This window comes from Ovis canadensis, chromosome 8 (assembly GCF_042477335.2).
Source record: "Ovis canadensis isolate MfBH-ARS-UI-01 breed Bighorn chromosome 8, ARS-UI_OviCan_v2, whole genome shotgun sequence".
Classification (NCBI taxonomy): Eukaryota; Metazoa; Chordata; class Mammalia; order Artiodactyla; family Bovidae; genus Ovis; species Ovis canadensis.
Window position 1 is genome coordinate 17,087,775 of NC_091252.1, and position 21,288 is coordinate 17,109,062.

The following is a 21,288-nucleotide window of genomic DNA, read 5'->3' on the forward strand; positions in this document are numbered from 1 at the left end:
AGGAGGGTCAGATCAACAGCGAGTCAGCCATGAAATGGGTTTATGACTCAGTTTAGTCCTCCTTACCTTTGAATATTATAAGCAATATATGCCATTATGATAGCTGTTAAGGGTGGAATGAATAATTAAAACTAATTATCTGATAAGACTAAGCATACTGTCTAACCTGATTTAAGGCAAATTCATCTACTTCTACTAAAAATACTGAACAGGAAAATTAAAAAGGTGAATAAGGAAATAAAAACCCTTCAGGTCTTATTTCCACTATATATTTCCTAAGTGACCTAAGGAAAGTATCATTCAAACAGAGTCACAGTGTATTTTAAATTTTTATTAGTAAGAGTTTGGAGTACAAATAAAATTAGAATACTTTTGGCTGAAAAATTAGCAGCTATGAAAAAAATTAACATTATATAATATTGTATCAAGACCTGCATCACAAAAATATTGCAGTTTACATATATTAGAATGATTTACAACATAGTAAATGCTTATTTATATCAATCCAAAAATCTCTTTATAAAAAAATTTGATATAGTTTAGCACTTTTGAGAGATTCAGTTCCTAATAAGTAACAGGAACACAATTTAGAAGATGTAGGTAGTACATCTTGTAATTGGAGACCTAACCAGTAAGTCTTGTCAGATAATTATGAAATTATATTCAATAATCATTTATAAGAACTCAAGATAGAAACTGATTCCCTGATCAGTATGTATGCTTGGCATCAGAAATCCTACTATGAACAAATATGTAGCAAATTCTTGAAAACTACAGTTCACCTTAGAATAAGTGCCAGTCACCACCTGTTCTTTCCCTGACACACAGTTTCTACCACTCTTCATTCGCACTGCCTCTTCTCCTAGGCTGGTGGTATATTTCTGCTGCTTAAAGACCAATCATGCCCAGCATAATCCAAGGTCATCGACTCCTTTGCAGCTGAAGTGGGCTATGAAACAGCAAAAAAAGCCCAAACACTTTTCAACAGGAAAATCATCCACCCAACTCAGCAAGGGAGGAGCTCCATCTGTAAAACACTTTTCACCAAGGCTGCTTTAAAACTAGTCCTCTTAAGTCCAGTGGTATCACATGATCATTGTCTCTTTGGTTTGACAGTAAGTTCAAATCTTGAAGTACATGTTAAAATTTCCAAGTTATGTTACTCTGAGTTGAAAATCTTGCTCTAGTGGGATGAGATTTCTTCCATTCTGTGCATTTGGTATGACATCTCACAATCAATCACTGAGATACAAAGAGCGTTAGGAGTTCAAGGAGAGGAATTACTGATTACACTTCACCGGAGCCTCTAGAAGCCAAGACAGGGAGGGCGTCATTCCTGCGAACAGAAAGACGTCTTCTGAATTCAACCTGATGAGTTAGCACAGCTGTAGGTAAGTGATGTACTGGGACTCTGTCACTGCGAAATGAGTAGCATTTCCAACTGTGGTTACTTCCAGAAGAATGGGAAATTCCCACGTTGTCACCGTTTCCACTTAAGAGTAGCTCAGCCTTGGCATGTTAGAAAGGGACCCCCTTCACTCCTAGTCGCAGTGGAGAGGTTCCTAGTGGCACCAGCTCCCCACTTCTGGTAACTGCACTTCCCTACAGCACCTCTCGCTCTTCATTTCCACGCAACCATCAGCGGGAAAACTGTATTTAGCTCAGTGAGGACAGGACCAAAAATAATAGGGATAGAACAGAAAATGAATGTGTATGCCAATGGAGTAAAACTCCTCATAGAGCTGATTCAAGAGGTAAAACCTATTTGCAAAAAGGAAGCGAGATACATCTCTATTTGCACAAAGAAAGTAAGATACATCTCTATTTTCGGTTTCATTCAAAAGAGCCTCCTTCCGTATTGGCAAACTAGCTACGTGGTGTGGTGTGAGCTACTTTTCACTGTATTTATATACTAAAAATTATTCCTTAATAAGGACTTTTTAATACATTAATAAAAATATATTAATAAAATATAATACAAGAAAATATACATTAATAAAATATATTAATAAAAATATAATACATTAGTAAAAATATATTTAAAAGTCCTTGTTAAGGAATAATTTTTAGTCTATAAATACAGTGAAAAGTAGCTCATACCACACAGTATAGCTAGTTTGCCGATATGGAAGGAGGCTGTTTTGAATGAAACCGAAAATAGAGATGTATCTTACTTTCTTTGTGCAAATAGAGATGTATCTCACTTCCTTTTTGCAAATAGGTTTTACCTCTTGAATCAGCTAAATACGGTATTAAAATATCTTAATGATTACAATTGGAAAAAGACATTCTAGTCAGTCATCTCAGCACTACTTCTTCAATTTCATCTTCTACAGAATCAACTGCTTTTACCGCTGGTTTACTGTTTGCATGTCTCAGTCGGTGTCTGCTTGGATTGAAACTTCTTCCTTTGCTGAGGAAAGAGTCATCATCATCTCTATGCTCCCTATCCCAGCTGCTTTTATCCCCAGGGAGAAAGTTTAGAGAGTCACAGTCTTCTTTAGTGGCAGCCAGAGAACCTGGGTCACTGCTTTTGGAGGAAAGGCTGCTGCCGCCACTGGCACCAAACAGCAGTTCCATCAGGCTGGCTTTTCTTTCTCGTCGGGTAACTGAATCTATGCCGTCTTTACTAAATTTCTCTGTATTATTTCCTGAGAAACCCAAAAGGTCACTTTTTTGGCTAACTGGATTTGACCTCACTGGTGTTTTTGCAAATGAAGGCACATAGCTGCCAAACACAAGCTCAGCTGGAGAGGCTGGGCTTCGAGTACGGCCTGGATCCTGACCATCTTCTTTGGTCATTGAAAGACTGAGGTCTTGCAGATGATGCCCGTTAAGTAATCTCTCTGAGGATCCAGAGGACATGTGTGTTCTGGGGTTTCTCTCTGGGGAACGCAGTTTTGGTTTCAAGTCAGGAAGCGATGGCAGCAAAGGATATTTTACATTCTGAGAGTCTTGTTCTCTGTTGATTTCATTCAGTTTAGCAAGTAGCATTTCTCTCTTTAGCCTCCCTTCTTCCAGTTTATCAATTTTCTGAACTTGGTACATTTCCGCTTGGTACTGTCCAGTTTCCAACATTGGCTTTCCTTCTCTTTCCAACAAAGATGTCTTTTGCTTTGGCATTTTAGCAAGTTTTTCTCTTTCCCATCCTGTAAGAAATCAAATTTTTAAAATGGGATTTAATAGTAGTATTTTCAAATAAGAAAACAACTCTCATCTTAATTTACAAACCAGTTTCAGCTAATTTGTGTATGCTCAGTACACTGTAAATTTCATTTTTACACTTGATATTCTGGGTTTAAAAAACATACTTAAAGACTTAAAGTCTTCATTCTTTTTCTTTCCTTCAAAACTTCACTCAGATGTTTGCGACTCTTGATAAAGGGGATAGTAACCCTTTCTTTCCCAAGGGATGTTTACTTATCATTTGCTTAAACTCTTACCATTCTCCAGCTTCTCAACATCCTGTTTCACAACACGGAGTCCTTGATCTTTAGCAAATTTGTCTTCTCTTTCCACAGTTGGGTTTAGAATCCGAACTTCTCCAAGATTATCTCTCTCTTGAGATTCCATATCCTATTATGTGTTTAAAAAAAAAAATGCAAAGTTCACATGCCGGAAAAGGGGGAAAAGTAAGTATCATAAATTTATCTCCCATTAAGCATATCTCCCATTAAGCAACTAAGTTAGAAATTAAAGCAAATTTTCCATTTCCAAAGCAGCAAGCCACAAGTTACCATCTTTGAAAGATTTTCACAAGCACGCAAAATTCTTACTTTAGTTAAAATTTTTACAGAGGCATTTGGAAGACATATCAGAACCAATATCCTACATAAAATTCTAAAGTACCCTTACTTCATACATTTCACAACAAAATCTGATGAATTCAGTTAACAAGAAAAGGCCATTCATCAACTATTAAAGGCCCAAGTGACGCACTCAATCTTTCAAGTTCATACTATGCCCAAGGCCTCCAATTAGTAAATCTCATAACATTTAAAATCAATTAAAAATATAAACTTAAAATGTATTGTTTCTTATAGTCCCTTTCATATGTGTGTGTGATTTTTCTTAATAAAAGTAGAATATATAATTAGTGGACATGCAGAAGAAAGAACTGTCTCCTAGTACCCATTCCTTCCTTCTTCCTTTTAGTTACAGAATCCCTTGAGTTTCAGCAGAACATAGGGCTCCCTAACTGGAGGTCTTATTTGCTAGCCTTCTCCTGAAGCTAGACAGGACCAGTGGAAAGTGAGTGGAAGTACATATGCAACTTCTGACCACATTTATTTAAACAAAAACTGCTTGCCCTGCACTTCCTCATTCCTCCTTCTCCCAGGTGTGGTAAGCCAATTCCAACCACACAGATGAGGGTACATTCTTTATGACTGAAAAACAGGCCAAGAATGGCTACCATGGAACAAAGGTGTCCACCCATCCTGGACTATCCCCTGACCTTCAGTTTATTACAAGAGAAAGTGTCTTGAATCTTGCTTGCGCCACTGTATTCTGGGTCTCTTTCCAATAGTAACAGCTCCCATCTGCTGGGACCCCTTAAAGTTACAGGATAAGCTTCCTGATTAGTTACTACCACAGACCTGAAGGGTAACCCGCCCTTGTTTCATAGATTAGGAAACTGACGTTCCAAGAAGTCATACAAGTCACTAAAATGTTAGAAGCATAATTTAATTAAAAAGCAGTGCTAACTCCAAGGCCACATCCTCTCTTTCACCACACCAGACTGCTGCTGCTTGTGCTGACTCTTAAAAAAGAGCATTTTTTTTTTTTACCTTTCTAAGATTAAGAATTACTTTGGTATTCTACGCTTTACCTTTAAAAATAAATCAACATGATCTAGTCTTGATGGGCTTTCCGGGTGGCACTAGTTGTAAAGAACCAACTGCCAATGCAGAAGACATGAGAGACGGGAGTTTGGTCCCTGGGTTGGGGGGATCCCCCGGAGGAGCGCCTGGCAACCCACTCCTGTATTCCTGCCTGGAGAATCCCATGGACAGAGGAGCCTGGTGGGCTACAGTCCATGGGGTCGCTAAGTGGGACACGCTGACTTAGCACACACACACAGTTTCAATGATATTCAAACGTAGAAAGAAAAGAGATACCATCACTTATATTGTAAAACGAAATAAAGGAAAAAACTAGAGTACACACAGGAACCAATTTAGTCCATCCTTTTTATTTTATACCACAGGAGGAGATCTCAACTGTAAACACCGAAGATAAAACCCTATTAGAGAAAAGGACCTTTCGGTACTCAATGAATCCTTTTTAATGAAGATCCAACACAGAGCTCCTGAATGCCACTCTAATTTGAATGACATAAAGTCAGATTCTACTGCAATTACTTGGTTCAACATTCATCTAACCTATAAAAGTCTCTTATGCAGGAGGCCAAAAAAATAGTCAAATTCTAACAGATCATTTGAAAGCTACTGTAGTGTGCTATTAAACACAAAAGCAAGAAGGATTTTTGAGAGACTATCTGGTAAGAGACATAAAAGGTAAGACACTTAAAAACTTTTCTTCTTTCTCCAGCCCAGAAAGTACAACCTTTCTGAAGCACCTGAAAGATAGTGTTAACTGACAGTCAATCCAAAGGAGTTTAATAAAATGCACAGATGTTACCTTTTTCCTTATAAAAGGCTAGCTGCATATTTATACAGCTACAGCACTCACTCCATTGTTGAAATCTGTAAATGTTTGATATTGTGTATTTAGGAATACTTTACACCTAGACTTTAGTACCTAATCATATTTCTAAACTCACCAAAGAAAGACGTTCAGGTTCTTCCCTTTTGTTTTCATAACACATAACTGTCTGTGGTGTTATAGGATAGTCCTCCAGCTTGAAGTCGTCACTGGTTTGTATTCCTTTTGTACACTGGTTTGTAAAATCACTCTGGCATGCAGCTACCATGAAAATTATAAAAGAATTTTTCTAGTCGTACAGTGCTAAGATATATGGAATTCAGCTGGTATATGTTCATGCTCTACATGAGATAATGCATGTTTCTCAGCTCCATGACTACTCACTATTACTATTTTTTCTTTTATTTCTAGGATTTGCTGGCAATTTTGTGACTTAATCCCATGGATGGACGAGCCTGGTAGGCTGCAGTCCATGGGGTCGTGGAGAGTGGGACACGACTGAGCGACTTCACTTTCACTTTGTGACTTGAAGACAGTTCTGAGGAATAAATCCTATTAAACTTTTAGGAAGTTTATGTTTTTAACTCTTTGGAATTCAGAGAAAAAGGAAATTTACACTTTTGTTTTTTAAAAAAAGCATGGATATGCATAAAAACACCAAAGTATTTACGAGTGAAATGAACAACAGCTGGGATTTCCTCTAAGGTAGAAAAAAAGTAGACAAACTAGATGAAATAAAATTAGTAAAATGTATAACTGTTAAAAGGCAGGTAAGCCATAAAGGTTCATTATACTATAATCTCCCATTTAGGGTATGCTTATATTTTTTCATAAAAGATAAAAAAATAACATATTAAAATTTTTTTAAATTATGTAAAATAATTTTAATGACCTCAAGGGAAAAAGCTGAGAAAGTGAAAGATTTCTGAAAAGTACCTATAAGGGAATTTAAATTTATTTCAATAAAGTTTTTTCCCCTCAGCTTCCTTCTACTTAAAAATTAATTTATTTTATTAATAAGAAAAACTGCAATATGTCTTTCAACAATAACTACTATACCATTTTTTCTTGATGCAAATTCTTTTTCTTTCTTTGAAGTCTTTGGCAGACGATGAGAATATCTGTTTTTTATGTCCAGTTCTCTCTCCTTTTCCTAAAAACAAACCCAATATAATTAAGAATGTATAGAGTTTCAGTTTAAAATAAAAGTCCTCATCTTGTCCACTGGTATTTTCCTCATCAAATTGGAATACAGCTAGGTGCAGCTTCCCTTTGCAAATACCAACTATAGAAAGGAATGCTTTTAGGGCATTTAGGTTAGGGTAGACCAGTGATTCTCCATTAAAAATCCAATACACACTAGCAGTCAAGAAAATCAGAATAAGGCAAAAGTCTTTTTCTACCCACTCCTATTGTCTTCAACTGACTTCCAGGCCTAGCCTCAGAGATAAAGAATTTAATTAGCATCTCTCAAATTTGGGTTTCAAATTAATGATGAGTTAAAAATTAGACCATTTTTTAAAACACAAGTGTTCTTCACCATTTTGCAGCTAAGACTTTCTCTGAAAATTTGATGAACAAAATGACAATTCTATGAAAGATAACGCATAAATGCTTTAAGCTGCACAATGTGTCAACCCATCAGTGAACTTTGGGTAGAATTAAGAACATCTACTTCAACAAAATTAAATAATTCGAATGTTTCCTCTAAATACTATGAAAAGAAAGGGCATTATTTGAAACAACTTTAAAAATAATCAATCATGGGGTTATATGAGGAAGAACATTGGATTATTCAATCATGCAACACAGAAAGACTCTAGACCCATAATTTTTCTTCCAGGATTCTATAACATTTTTCAGTTGTAGCATTCCTATCTACATTAGTGAATCTAATGTCTCATTTTTAGTTACAGTGATTATATTAATAAATATTTTCTTTACAAGTGTCAAAATCAAAGTTCCAAATATAAATGATAACAGTGTTAAAATATTGAGTTTTCATCTAAGACATATCATGGGGAGAAATCATGCAATTTAAAATAAAATGTTTACCTTTAATTTGTCATATAGTCCTTGTAGCTCCTTTTGAAGAAGTTTATTTTCATCATGAGCCTCACATGCCCTTTTCCTTTCAGCAAGCAACTGTCGCTGCAAACTGTTAGTACTTAGCTCAAGGTTTCTTGATAGTTCCTATGATATGTATATAAACACATAGAAAAAAGTACTTAAAAAATAATTCAACAGTAAAATGCTGCACACAGTGTCAAAATGACATTTTCTGTGGTACCAAACAAGACACACAAATTAGACTGGGCTTCGTGTTCATAAATATACAATGAAATGGAACACAAATTTATCAACAATTTAGTAAGATATTTAGCCTATTATTTCACTTACTGTATTTCACAATGATTTATACATAAATGCTGCATGAACAATACATGGATAGTCATTTAAATTGGGAGAAAAAGACAGCTAAAAGATGTGATGAGAAACACGGGCTTTGGGAACCATTGTTTAGCAAACAGAAACTGAGACAGCTGTGTAAAATTACACAGCACTATTCAAGGTGCAGAGAGCATCATCCCAGTTTTTACTTATTTCAGCTCAAAAGACATACGAGATCAAAGTGAAAGGATGGAGTATGGTATTTTAAGCAAACAGAAATCAGAATAAAGTGGCACAGTTTTACTTATATCAGATAAAATAAACCTCAAGCCAAAAAAGGTAACAAAAAACAAAGGTCAATGATAAAGTAGTCAATACATTAAGAACATATCATAACATATACACTATCAACACCCAAACAATGAAACATATTAAGCAAATACTGATAGATATTAAGGGAGAAATCAACAACAATACTATAACAGTAGGAAACTTCAATACCACACTACCAGCAATGGAAAGACTGTCCAAACAGAAAATCAACAAGGAAATAAATGTTGGAACCACACTTTATATCCAACAGTAGCAGAATACTTATTCTTCTCGAGTACCATGCAACATTCTCCGAGATTGATCATGCTGATCACAAAACAAATCTTAGCAAATTTAAGAATGAAATCATACCAACTATCTTTTCTGATGACTTATGCTTGTGTGCTTGTGCTAAGTCACTTCACTCATTTCTGAATCTTTGCGACCCTATGGACTGTAGCCCACCAGGTTCCTCTGTCCATGGGATTCTCCAGGCAAGAATACTGGAGTGGGTTGCCAGGCCCTCCTCAGGGGATCTTCCCGACCCAGGGACTGAACTCTTGTCTCTGCACTGACAGGCAGGTTCTTTACCACTAGTGCTATCAATCACAAGAACAAAGTTAAAAGATTTAAAAACGTGGAAATAAAAGAACACAGTTCAGTTCAGTTCAGTCGCTCAGTCATGTCTGACTCTTTGCGACCCCATGAATTGCAACACGCCAGGCCTCCCTGTCCATCACCATCTCCCGGAGTTCACTCAGACTCACGTCCATTGAGTCAGTGATGCCATCCAGCCATCTCATCGTCTGTCGTCCCCTTCTCCTCCTGCCCCCAACCCCTCCCAGCATCAGAGTTTTTCCAGTGAGTCAACTCTTCGCATGAGGAGGCCAAAGTACTGGAGTTTCAGCTTTAGCATCATTCCGTGTTGGAGAAGACTCTTGAGAGTCCTCCAACAAGTCCATTCTGAGGTAGATCAGCCCTGGGATTTCTTTGGAAGGAATTATGCTAAAGCTAAAAGAACGCACTTCTACACAACCACTAGGTCAAAAAAGAAACCAAAAGGGAAATTTTAAAAATTATCTTAAAACCAACATACATGGAAATATTTAATACACACACCAAATCTTGTGTATTGCAGTGAAAACTCAAAGTTTAGAGCATTAATGCATATATTTAGAAATTAGAAAGATCTCAAATAAGCAACCTAACTCAGATGACCATTATATCTACTACTGTGGGCAGGAATCCCTTAGAAGAAATGGAGTAGCCATCATGGTCCACAAAAGAGTCCAAAATGCAGTACTTGGATGCAATCTCAAAAACAACAGAATGATCTCTGTTCGTTTCCAAGGCAAACCATTCAATATCACGGTGATTCAAGCCTATGCCCCAACCAGTAACGCTGAAGAAGCTGAAGTTGAATGGTTCTATGAAGATCTACAAGACCTTTTAGAACACCCAAAAAAGATGTCCTTTTCATTATAGGGGACTGGAATGCAAAAGTAGGAAGTCAAGAAACACCTGGAGTAACAGGAAAATTTGGCCTTGAAATATGGAATGAAGCAGAGCAAAGGCTAATAGAGTTTTGCCAAGAGAACGCTGGTCATAGCAAACACCCTCTTCCAACAACACAAGAGAAGACTCTACACATGGATATCACCAGATGGTCAACACCGAAATCAGATGGATATATATTCTTTGCAGCCGAAGATGGAGAACCTCTATACAGTCAGCAAAAACAAGGCGGGGTGCTGACTGTGGCTCCGATCATGACCTTCTTATTGCTAAATTCAGACTTAAATTGAAGAAAGTCGGGAAAACCACTAGACCATTCAGGTATGACCTAAATCAAATCCCTTATGATTATGCAGTGGAAGTGAGAAATAGGTTTAAGGGACTAGATCTGATAGAATACCTGATGAACTATGGACGGAGGTTCGTGACACTGTACAGGAGACAGGGATCAAGACCATCCCCATGGAAAAGAAATGCAAAAAGGCAAAATGGCTGTCTGGGGAGGCCTTACAAATAGCTGTGAACAGAAGAGAAGCAAAAATCAAAGGAGAAAAGGAAAGATATAAGCATCTGAATGCAGAGTTCCAGAGAATAGCAAGAAGAGATTAAAAAAAAGCCTTCCTCAGCAATCAATGCAAAGAAATAGAGGGAAATAACAGAATGGGAAAGACTAGAGATCTCTTCAAGAAAATTAGAGATACCAAGGGAACATTTCATGCAAAGATGGGCTCAATAAAGGACAGAAATGGTATGGGCCTAACAGAAGCAGAAGATATTAAGAAGAGGTGGCAAGAATATACAGAACTGTACAAAACAGATCTCCACGACCCAGATAATCACGATGGTGTGATCACTCACCTAGAGCCAGACATCCTGGAATGTGAAGTCAAGTGGGCCTTAGAAGGCATCACTACAAACAAAGCTAGTGGAGGTGATGGAATTCCAGTTGAGCTCTTTCAAATCCTGGAAGATGATGCTGTGAAAGTGCTGCACTGAATATGCCAGCAAATTTGGAAAACTCAGCAGTGGCCACAGGACTGGAAAAGTCAGTTTTCATTCGAATCCCAAAGAAAGGCAATGCCAAAGAATGTTCAAAAGTGAAAGTGAAGTCACTCAATCATGTCAGACTCTGCAACCCCACGGACTGTAGCCTACCACACTTCTCTGTCCATGGGATTTTCCCAGCAAGGGTGCTACAGTGAGTTGCCGTTTCCTTCTCCAGGGGATCTTCCCAGCCCAGGAATTGAACCCGGGTCTCCCACATTGTGGGCAGATGCTTTACCTGCTGAGCCACCAGGGAAGCCCCAAGAATGTTCAAACTACCGCACAATTGCACTCATCTCACACGCTAGTAAAGTAATGCTCAAAATTCTCTAAGCCAGGCTTCAGCAATATGTGAACTGTGAACTTCCTGATGTTCAAGCTGGTTTTAGAAAAGGCAGAGGAACCAGAGATCAAATTGCCAACATCTGCTGGATCATGGAAAAAGCAAGAGAGTTCCAGAAAAACATCTCTTTCTGCTTTATTGACTATGCCAAAGCCTTTGACTGTGTGGATCACAATAAACTGTGGAAAATTCTTCAAGAGATGGGAATACCAGACCACCTGACCTGCCGCTTGAGAAATCTGTATGCAGGTCAGGAAGCAACAGTTAGAACTGGACATGGAAAAACAGACTGGTTCCAAATAGGAAAAGGAGTGTGTCAAGGCTGTATATTGTCACCCTGCTTATTTAACTTCTATGCAGAGTACATCATGAGAAACGCTGGACTGGAAGAAATACAAGCTGGAATCAACATTGCTGGGAGAAATATCAATCACCTCAGATATGCAGATGACACCACCCTTATGGCAGAAAGTGAAAGGAACTAAAAAGCCTCTTGATGAAAGTGAAAGAGGAGAGTGAAAAAGTTGGCTTAAAGCTCAACATTCAGAAAACGAAGATCATGGCATCCGGTCCCATCACTTCATGGGAAATAGATGGGGAAACTGGAAACAGTGTCAGACTTTATATTTTGGGGCTTCAAAATCACTGCAGACGGTGACCGCAGCCATGAAATTAAAAGACACCTACTCCTTGGAAGGAAAGTTATGACCAACCTAGACAGCATATTAAAAAGCAGAGACGTTACTTTGCAAACAACGGTCCATCTAGTCAAGGCTATGGTTTTTCCAGTGGTCATGAATGGATGTGAAAGTTGGACTGGGAAGAAAGCTGAGCGCCAAGGAATTGATGCATTTGAACTGTGGTGTTGGAGAAGACACTTAAGAGTGCCTTGGACTGCAAGGAGATCCAACGAGTCCATTCTAAAGGAGATCAGTCCTGGGTGTTCTTTGGAAGGACTGATGCTAAAGCTGAAACTCCAATACTTTGGCCACCTCATGCGAAGAGTTGACTCATTGGAAAAGGCTCTGATGCTGGGAGAGATTGGGGGCAGGAGGGGAAGGGGACAACAGAAGATGAGATGGCTGGATGGCATCACCGACTCGATGACAAGAGTTTCGGTGAACTCTGGGAGTTGGTGATGGACAAGGAGGCCTGACGTGCCTGCGGTTCATGGGATCATAAAGAGTCGGACATGACTGAGTGACTGAACTGAAATGAACTGTACTTTACTTTGAGGAGCTCAAAGAAGAAGACCGAATTTAGCAAAAGGAAGGAAATAATAAAGATCAAAGTGAAAGTAAGTGAAATAGAGACCAGGAAAACAACAGAAAGGATCAATGAAACTAAGAGCTGGTTCTCTGAAAAGGTAAACAAAACTGACAAATCTTTACCTGGGACTAAGGAAAAAAGAACTGGAAATGAGAGGGGAGAGATTACAGCCAATACTACAGAAATGCTCTGTACCCTAAGTGACTAGTATGAACAATTATGTGCCAAAAATTTACATAACCTAGAAAAAATGAAATACACAACCTACCAAGAATGAATCAGGAAGAAACATAAAATGTGAATAGGCTAATAATGAGTAAAGAGACTGAATCCGCAATCAAATTCCCAACATGGAAGAAAGGAGATCAAGATGGTGGAGTTAAGGGGACATGGAGTTCACCTGCCCCAATGAACACATCAAAAATATGCCTACAGATTGAATAATTCTCATGGAAAACTAACTAGAAACTGAAAAAAGGGCTGTATAACCACAGCTGTAAGGAAGATAAACAGGTAAACAGGAATGAAAGAAAAGTGACTGGGTAAGGACTTGTGCTTCTGGGCAAGAACTCAGGAAATGAGAAATTGCATGGGGAGTAAGTATGTTTAGCCACAGACTGGGGTCCCAGTCCTGGGGTCTTAGCGGAGGAGAGAAGCACCCTGGATTGCTTGGACAGACGGAAAGGCTGGGGAACCCTGGACTCCACTGAAGAGGAGCACATGAACACTGGCCTGCCTCTGAGGCTGGCTGGAGGAAGGTCCACTCTAGCAGCTACCAGGTTTCCCACAACCATGTCACTCCATGACCCAGCTGAAGCCAAGCGAACAGTCAAGCCCCGCTCACTCCATGCCACCATGCAGCAATGAATCTGGGGTAGCCAGCATCAGGGGAAAGACTCAGCTTTGGGACACAGAGGCAGCAGAGTCCTGGGGCAGGGCCTGGTGCGTCTGCAGCAGCCATTTTCGGCACTTTTTAAAGCAGTGCCCAGAAGCAGGACATGTTTCTGGGAGCAGCCACTGTACCACACCTCAATATCCCCTGCCACACAAATGCAGAGAAACCACACAGGCTCCTCCTCCCCTGTGGAGCAAAGTGGGGACTGGGGACAGTGATCTGCTGTGAGGGGTCTTGCCAGGCCTCTGAGGAGAGGTCTGGCTGGTTTCTGAGTTTCCTGAAACTCCTTCACTGTGTGCCCCGGCCAAAGCCAAGCAGATGCTCTATCCCTACTCAGTCGCCGCCACAGCGTGGCTCTGGATGTGGGATGGCCACGGCCAGGGAAAAGGCTCTACCGTGGGCTGCATCTACAGGAGCCAGACACCTGCCCGAGCAGTGCGCTGAGCCTGTCTGTGCACAGCCCCACCTGCTTCAGCAACGCTGCTCGGGGGCGCAGGTCCTGGTGCTGAGAGAGAGAAACATACACACTTAAAGGGGACAGAGGCAGCTTGAGCCTGACAAGAAGAGCTGCTGTTTTGGCAATTTGGGATCAGACCCTGCCCCTGACAAAGAGGTGACAGCCACTGAACAGAGAGAAGTCCCATCTCATACCATGAAATTATGGCTGAACACTTCCCAAACCTGAAGAAGAAAACAGATATTCAGATAAAGCACAGAGGGTTCCAAACAAGATGAACCCAAATAGACCTACACCAAGACACACAACAAAACGGTAAAAGTTAAAGAGAGAATTCTAAAGGCAGCAAGAGAAAAAAGTCATATGCAAAGGATAAAGGTGTCCCCATAAGGCTATCAGCTGATTTCTCTGCAGAAACTCTGCAGGCCAGAAGTGAGTGACATGATATAGTCAAAGCCCTGAAAGGGAAAAACCTGTAACTTACAATATTCTGCTCTGAAAGATATTTATCATTTAGAATAGAAGTGATAAACGACTTGTCAGACAACCAAAAGTAAAAAAAAAATCAACATATGAAAACTACCCTAAGGAAATGTTGAAGGGTCTTGTGTAAATTGAAATGAAGTAAGAAAATCCCTGTAGGAAAGGCAGTATGTAGATTAAAAGATGAAAAAAGTAGAAAAGCAACTGTAACTAAAACAGTTAAAGAATAATCAGGAAGATGTAAAATGTGATATCAAATACACAAAATGTGGGTTATGCAGCTTAAAAATGTAGATCTTTCAGAATGTATTTGAACATTTAAGTTCAAACGTTTAAGATTACCCAGTTTAAACCAAGTAGATATGAGTCAACATATGTGAACCCCATGGTAGCCACAAGCAGAAAACAAGTAATAAAATGGCAGTAAGTACATACCTGTTAATACTGACTTTAAATGTCAACAGACTAAATGTTCTGGTCAAACAATGTAGGTGACTGACTGGATTTAAAAACAAAAACCAAGACCCTTAAATATGCTGTCTGTGTGAGACTCACTTCAGGGCTGAAGACACACACAGTGTGTAAGAGAATGGAAAAAGATGTTTCATGAAAATAAAAATGAAAAAGTGTGGGTAGCAATACTCACACAAAGTCTTATCAGCCTTTAAAATAAAAACTATAATGAAGGCAAGGAAGGCCTTGTATAATGATAAAAGGATCAATATAATAAGAGGGTATTACACTTGGAAGGAATGATGCTAAAGCTGAAGCTCCAGTACTTTGGCCACCTCATGAGAAGAGTTGACTCATTGGAAAAGACTCTGATGCTGGGAGGGATTGGGGACAGGAGGAGAAGGGGACGACAGAGGATGAGATGGCTGGATGGCATCACTGACTCGATGAATGCGAGTCTGAGTGAACTCGGAGAGTTGGTGATGGACAGGGAGGCCTGGCGTGCTGTGATTCATGGGGTCTCAAAGAGTCGGACACGACTGAGCGACTGCACTGAACTGAACTGAACTGAACACTTGTTAACGTATACACACCCAATACAGGAGCACCTAAACATAGAAAGCAAATACTAACAAACATAAAGAGAGAAACTGATAATAATACAACAACAGTATGAGATGTTAACATCCCACCGACGTCAATGGACAGAGAATCGAGACTGAAAACCAAAAAGGCACAGGGGCCTTAAATGACATAACAGGCCAGTTAATCTTGATACCTACATGAAGCTACATGCAAGAAAAAAGCAGAATACACATACATATCATATGCACGTGGAATGTCCTCCAGTATAGATCACATACCAAAATAACAAACAAGCCTCAACAAAGTTAAGACAGAAATTATTTCAAGCATCTTTTCCAGCCACAACAGTATGAAACTAGAAATCAACTACAGAAAGAAAAGTAGCTTAAGAACATATAGAGATTAAATAACATATTAATGCTAATTTAAAAAATGGCTCAATGATAAAATCAAAGAGGAAATCAGAAATACCTAGAGACTAATGAAAATGAAAACACAACTCTCCAAAATACATCAAAATGAAGCCTTAGAGGAAAGTTCATAGTGATAGGGGCCTTCCTCGAGAGAAAGAAGAAATCTCAAACAGCCTAACTTACCACCTTAATAAGAAAGAGAGTAAAGAATGAGAAAAAGAACAAAGGCCAAAGTCAGCAAAAGGAAGGAAATAATAAAAATCAGAGAGGAAATAAAGATTTAAAAGAAACAGAAGAAAAGATCAAATGAAAACAAGGGCTGTTTTGGTTTTTTTTTTGAAAGATAAAACTGATAAACCTATAACCGGGCTCACCAAGAAGAAAAGAAAGAGGACTCAAGTAAATAAGCAATGAAAAATGATAAATAGCAACCAATACAACAGAGATCCAATAAAATCGTAAGAAAATACTATGAATAGTCATATGTCAACAAACTGGACAATCTAGAAGAAATGGACAAATTTCTAGAAGCACACAGTCTGCCAAGTCTGAGTCAAGAAGAACAATAGACCAATCACTAGAAGTAACATAGAATCTTTAATTAAAAATTCATAATTAACAAAAAAAAACACCCAGAAAACAAAAGTCCAGGCCCAGATGGCTTCATGGGGGAAATCTACCAAACATGTAAAGCACTTATACCTATCTTTCTCAAACTATTCCAAAAACTGAAGAGGAGAGAACACTGCCAAATTTATTCTACAATAAATTACCATAATTTATGTAACCATATTCTGCTTCTCAACATCCAAGCGTTTTCAGTTTCTCCTATGGTGGACATCCTATTATATACACATTTCAACTTAGTTTTATATTATTTCCTCAGGGTAAATGTAAAGAAATGAAGTGTCTGGATTGATAGATATTTATATGATTTTAAAGCTTTTTGAAAAGCATTACCAAAATGCCCTCTGGGAAGACTGTAAACAATTACATTATCTTCAAAAGTCTAGTAGCCTTTATTTTACTATATTCTTGGAATGATTGGATACTGACATTTTAAAATCCGTGGACTAGCAAAAAACAGAATATTACTGTTTTAATTTCTATTTCCTAGATTAATAATCCTGAAGTTAATTTTTATGTTTATTGGCCATCCATATCCTTTATAAACAGTTTTATACAGTGTAATAGGAATTTAGAAGACAATGACAAAATGGGGAAAAACAATATTAAAAACAAAACAAAAAGGCTACAAAATTTCTAGAACTGAAGCTATAGAGAGAGAGATTAGAGCTGGAAAACCATCATGATAAAGACTGAATTACAAAAGAATCATCAGTGGATGTTAAATTTTAATAGGGAAAAAGATATATATACATCCCAAGTGGCTCACCACAGATTGCTTATTGGTTTCACTGAAGAAGGAAAATAGTAATTTTATCAAGCAATACATTGGCAAGGTGATCAAAATTAACATCAACAGTAAAGGAGAGGTGAGCGTCATGTACCTCCAGCTGTGATAGCTTAACAAGGAAATAACACATCACTTATTCAGTATTCTGGAGAAGAATACAAAAACCTCAGTCTAATAAGAAAACATCAAAGAAATACAAATTAACAATATTCTATTAAATGAAAAGGGATGGGGTACCATATTCTTCAAAAACATGAATGTTGAGACTTCCCTGGTGATCCAGTGGTTAAGACTGCCTTCCAATCAGGGGACATTAGTTCAATCCCTGGTCAGGGAACTAAAATTTTTTAAATGTGAATGGCATAAAAGAGACAACAAAAGTATGAGGCAATGTTCCAGATTAAAGGAGGCTAAAGATATCTGGACAACCAACACAATACTTGACTCTGGATTGAATCTCGTACTACAGCAGTAAAGTGGTATAAGAGACACTATTACACCAACTGAAAAAAACCAATATAGTGTGGAGGGATTCTAGCAAATTATTTTATAAATGTAAATTTATATCATAATAGTACTATGTTTATACAAGGACATATCCTTACTCTTAGGAAATAAAAGCAATACATTTAGAGGTGAAAACCATATGTATAGAACTTTCAGGAGCTTGCCAGGTGGTACAGTGGTAAAGAATCTGCCTGCCAATGCTGGAGACATAAGAGACACGGGTTTGATCCCTGGGGTTGGGAAGATCCCCTAAAGTAGGATGCAATCCACTTCAGTATTCTTGCCTGGAGAATGCCATGGACAGTGGAGCCCGGAAGTTTACAGTTCACAGGATTACCAAGGGTCGGACACAACTAATCAACTGAGGAAACACATAGAACTTTCTCTCAAATAGTTGAGAAAAAAGTTACATGTGTATGTATGCGCACATGTATGTTTGTGTTCACACAAGACAGAGAAAGAATATGTGTACATAAGACACATGGAGCAAATGTTAACAAAAGGTGAAGCTGGGTAAAGAGAATGAGAGTGTTGTTAGAACTACGTATTTATTTGCAACTCTCTATAACCTTAAAATTATCCCCATATAAAAACTTAATTTAAATAAGTGTACCTTTAGACACTAAGAGGCAAAACAAGAAACCGCTGAATTCAAACAAAATGTTTAAAAAGCTGCAGGAAGTTAAAAGAGAAAATCAAATTCTAAATGATAGTAACTGTCAACCTGCAATCCAAGACTCAGTAAAATTATCATTCATGAATGAAGATAAATTAAATAGAAAGACTAGAAAACTAACCACTCAAAAGCCCTCATTGAAAGGATGACCAAAAGGATCAGAAGGAAAGTGAACCCTGAAGGAAAGGTAAACACTAATGAAAAATAGTGACATGCAAGTAATAACAGTGTGCCAAGAAACTAATTGTAAACCTCAAAAAATGATTGAAGAATTGAGGAGTTTTAAAATAAGGTAAATTAAAAGACAACAATAATATGAGACTAGAGAAAATGCTTCACTGTCCTGATGGAATCTGAAAAAACACAAGTACTAAGATTTTCAGTTCAGTTGCTCAGTCGTGTCCGACTCCTTGCGACCCCATGAATCGCAGCACGCCAGGCCTCCCTGTCCATCACCATCTCCTGGAGTTCACTCAAACTCATGTCCATCAAGTCTGTGATGCCATCCAGCCACCTCATCCTCTGTTGTCCCCTTCTCTTCTGCCCCCAATCCCTCCCAGCATCAGAGTCTTTTCCAGTGATTCAACTCTTCGCATGAGGTGGCCAAAGTACTGGAGTTTCAGCCTCAGCATCAGTCCTTCCAAAGAACACCCAGGACTGATCTCCTTCAGAATGGACTGGTTGGATCTCCTTGCAGTCCAAGGGACTCTCAAGAGTCTTCTCCAACACCACAGTTCAAAAGTATCAATTCTTTGGCGCTCAGCCTTCTTCACAGTCCAACTCTCACAGCCATACATGACCACAGGAAAAACCATAGCCTTGACTAGACGGACCTTAGTCAGCAAAGTAATGTCTCTGCTTTTGAATATACTATCCAGGTTGGTCATAACTTTTCTTCCAAGGAGTAAGCATCTTTTAATTTCATGGCTGCAATCACCATCTGCAGTGATTTTGGAGCCCAAAAAAATAAAGTCTGACACTATTTCCACTGTTTCCCCATCTATCTCCCATGAAGTGATGGGACCGGATGCCATGATCTTCGTTTTCTGAATGTTGAGCTTCAAGCCAACTTTTTCACTCTCCTCTTTCACTTTCATCAAGAGGCTTTTTAGTTCCTCTTCACTTTCTGCCATAAGGGTGGTGTCATCTGCATATCTGAGGTTATTGGTATTTCTCCCGGCAATCTTGATTCCAGCTTGTGTTTCTTCCAGTCGAGGGTTTCTCATGATGTACTCTGCATATAAGTTAAATAAGCAGGGTGACAATATACAGCCCTGACATACTCCTTTTCCTATCTGGAACCAGTCTGTTGTTCCATGTCCAGTTCTAACTGTTGCTTCCTAACCTGCATATAGGTTTCTCAAGAGGCAGGTCAGGTGGTCTGGTATTCCCATCTCTTGAAGAATTTTCCACAGTTTATTGTGATCCACACAGTCAAAGGCTAAGACTTTAGACTCCCTAATTCAAATACAGATTATCTTAAAAATTCGAGGCTAAACTCTAAAAGAAGAGTTGTAGAATCTGTCATTCTGAAATCAATGCAAAGGCAGGGTAAAGAGTAAGAGGCAGGATGAAAAAAAAAAGAAGCAGAGAAAAGGTGACAATAACTTTGTTTTAAAAAAATAACCCACGTAGATCTACCTCAGTAATGCCAACAAATGTAGTAAATAAATATGGAACAAGATATTCTTATGCTGAATTTGTTTTAAAAATTAATTTAGTCAAATAATGTACAAGCACAGAGATAAAACATTAACACAAACAAGATGAAAGTAAAGGAAAAAATATATTAGGCAAAAGAAAAAAAGAAAAGTAGTGTCGATTAAATAGGCTTTAAGACAAAAGTATTAGAGAGGATTTTTCATTTAATGTAAAAGAAAACAAAACAATCACCAGAAAGGTAAAACAAACCTGAACCAGTTTTTACTTTTAATTCTGAATTTAAAATAATACAGCTTTCATACATGCTACATTTTTTGGCAAGCTTTATCAAGAAGAGGAGGAACATATTAACTGTATTAGGAATTAAAATGGGGCATATAACTATAGAAGTAATAGAAATTTTAAAATCATTTCTTGTTATTCAGTTGCTAAGTCATATCTGACTCTGTGGCCCCATGGACTGAGGCATACCAACTCTTCTGTCCTCTAGTATCTCCTGGAGTTTGCTCAAATTCATGTCCATTGACTCAGTGATGCTATCTCACCACCTCATCTTCTGCCATGCCCTTTTCTCCTTTTGCCTTCACTCTTTCCCAGCATCAGGGTCTTTTCTAATGAGTCAGCTCTTTGCATCAGGTGGCCAAAGTATTGGAATGTCAGCTTCCACAAAAAATCTTCTAATGAATTCAGGGTTGGCTTCCTTTAGGACTGACTAGCTTGATCTCCTTATAGTCCATGGGATCCTCAGGAGTCTTTTCCAGAACCATAATTCAAAAGCATTGTTCTTCGGTGCTCCACTTCCTTTACAGTCTATCTCTCACATCTGCACATGACTACTGGAAAAACCATAGCTTTGACTATAAAGACCTTTGTTGGCAAAGTGATGTCTCTGCCTTTTAATGCATTGCCTAGGTTTGTCATAGCTTTCCTTCCAAGAAGCAAACATCTTTTAATTTCATGACTGTGATCAGTGATTTTGGAGCCCCCCAAAATAAAATCTGCCACTGCTTCCACTTTTCCCCCTGCTATTTGCCACAAAGTGACGGGACCAGATGCCATGATCTCAGTTATTTTTTAATGCTGAATTTCCAGCCAGCTTTTTCACTGTCCTCTTTCACCCTCATCAAGAGGCTCTTTTTTAGTTCCTCTTCACTTTCTGCCATTAGAGTGGTATTATCTGCATATCTGAGGTCATTGAT

General features: G+C 38.5%; 1 protein-coding gene across 2 annotated transcripts in view; it reads right to left on the minus strand.

Annotated features, from left to right (window-relative positions):
* Positions 1 to 322: 322 nt before the first annotated feature.
* Positions 323 to 21,288, minus strand: part of LCA5 (lebercilin LCA5) — a 58,156-nt gene continuing 37,190 nt past the window's right edge. For both annotated transcript variants that reach the window (XM_069598948.1, XM_069598949.1), the window contains 5 exons: positions 7,723 to 7,860; positions 6,727 to 6,820; positions 5,786 to 5,928; positions 3,444 to 3,576; positions 323 to 3,149 (listed from right to left, as the gene is read on the minus strand). In XM_069598948.1, the coding sequence (XP_069455049.1) occupies positions 2,299 to 3,149; positions 3,444 to 3,576; positions 5,786 to 5,928; positions 6,727 to 6,820; positions 7,723 to 7,860 (1,359 nt within the window). In that variant the 3' untranslated portion in view covers positions 323 to 2,298. The remainder of the gene's footprint in view (positions 3,150 to 3,443; positions 3,577 to 5,785; positions 5,929 to 6,726; positions 6,821 to 7,722; positions 7,861 to 21,288) is intronic.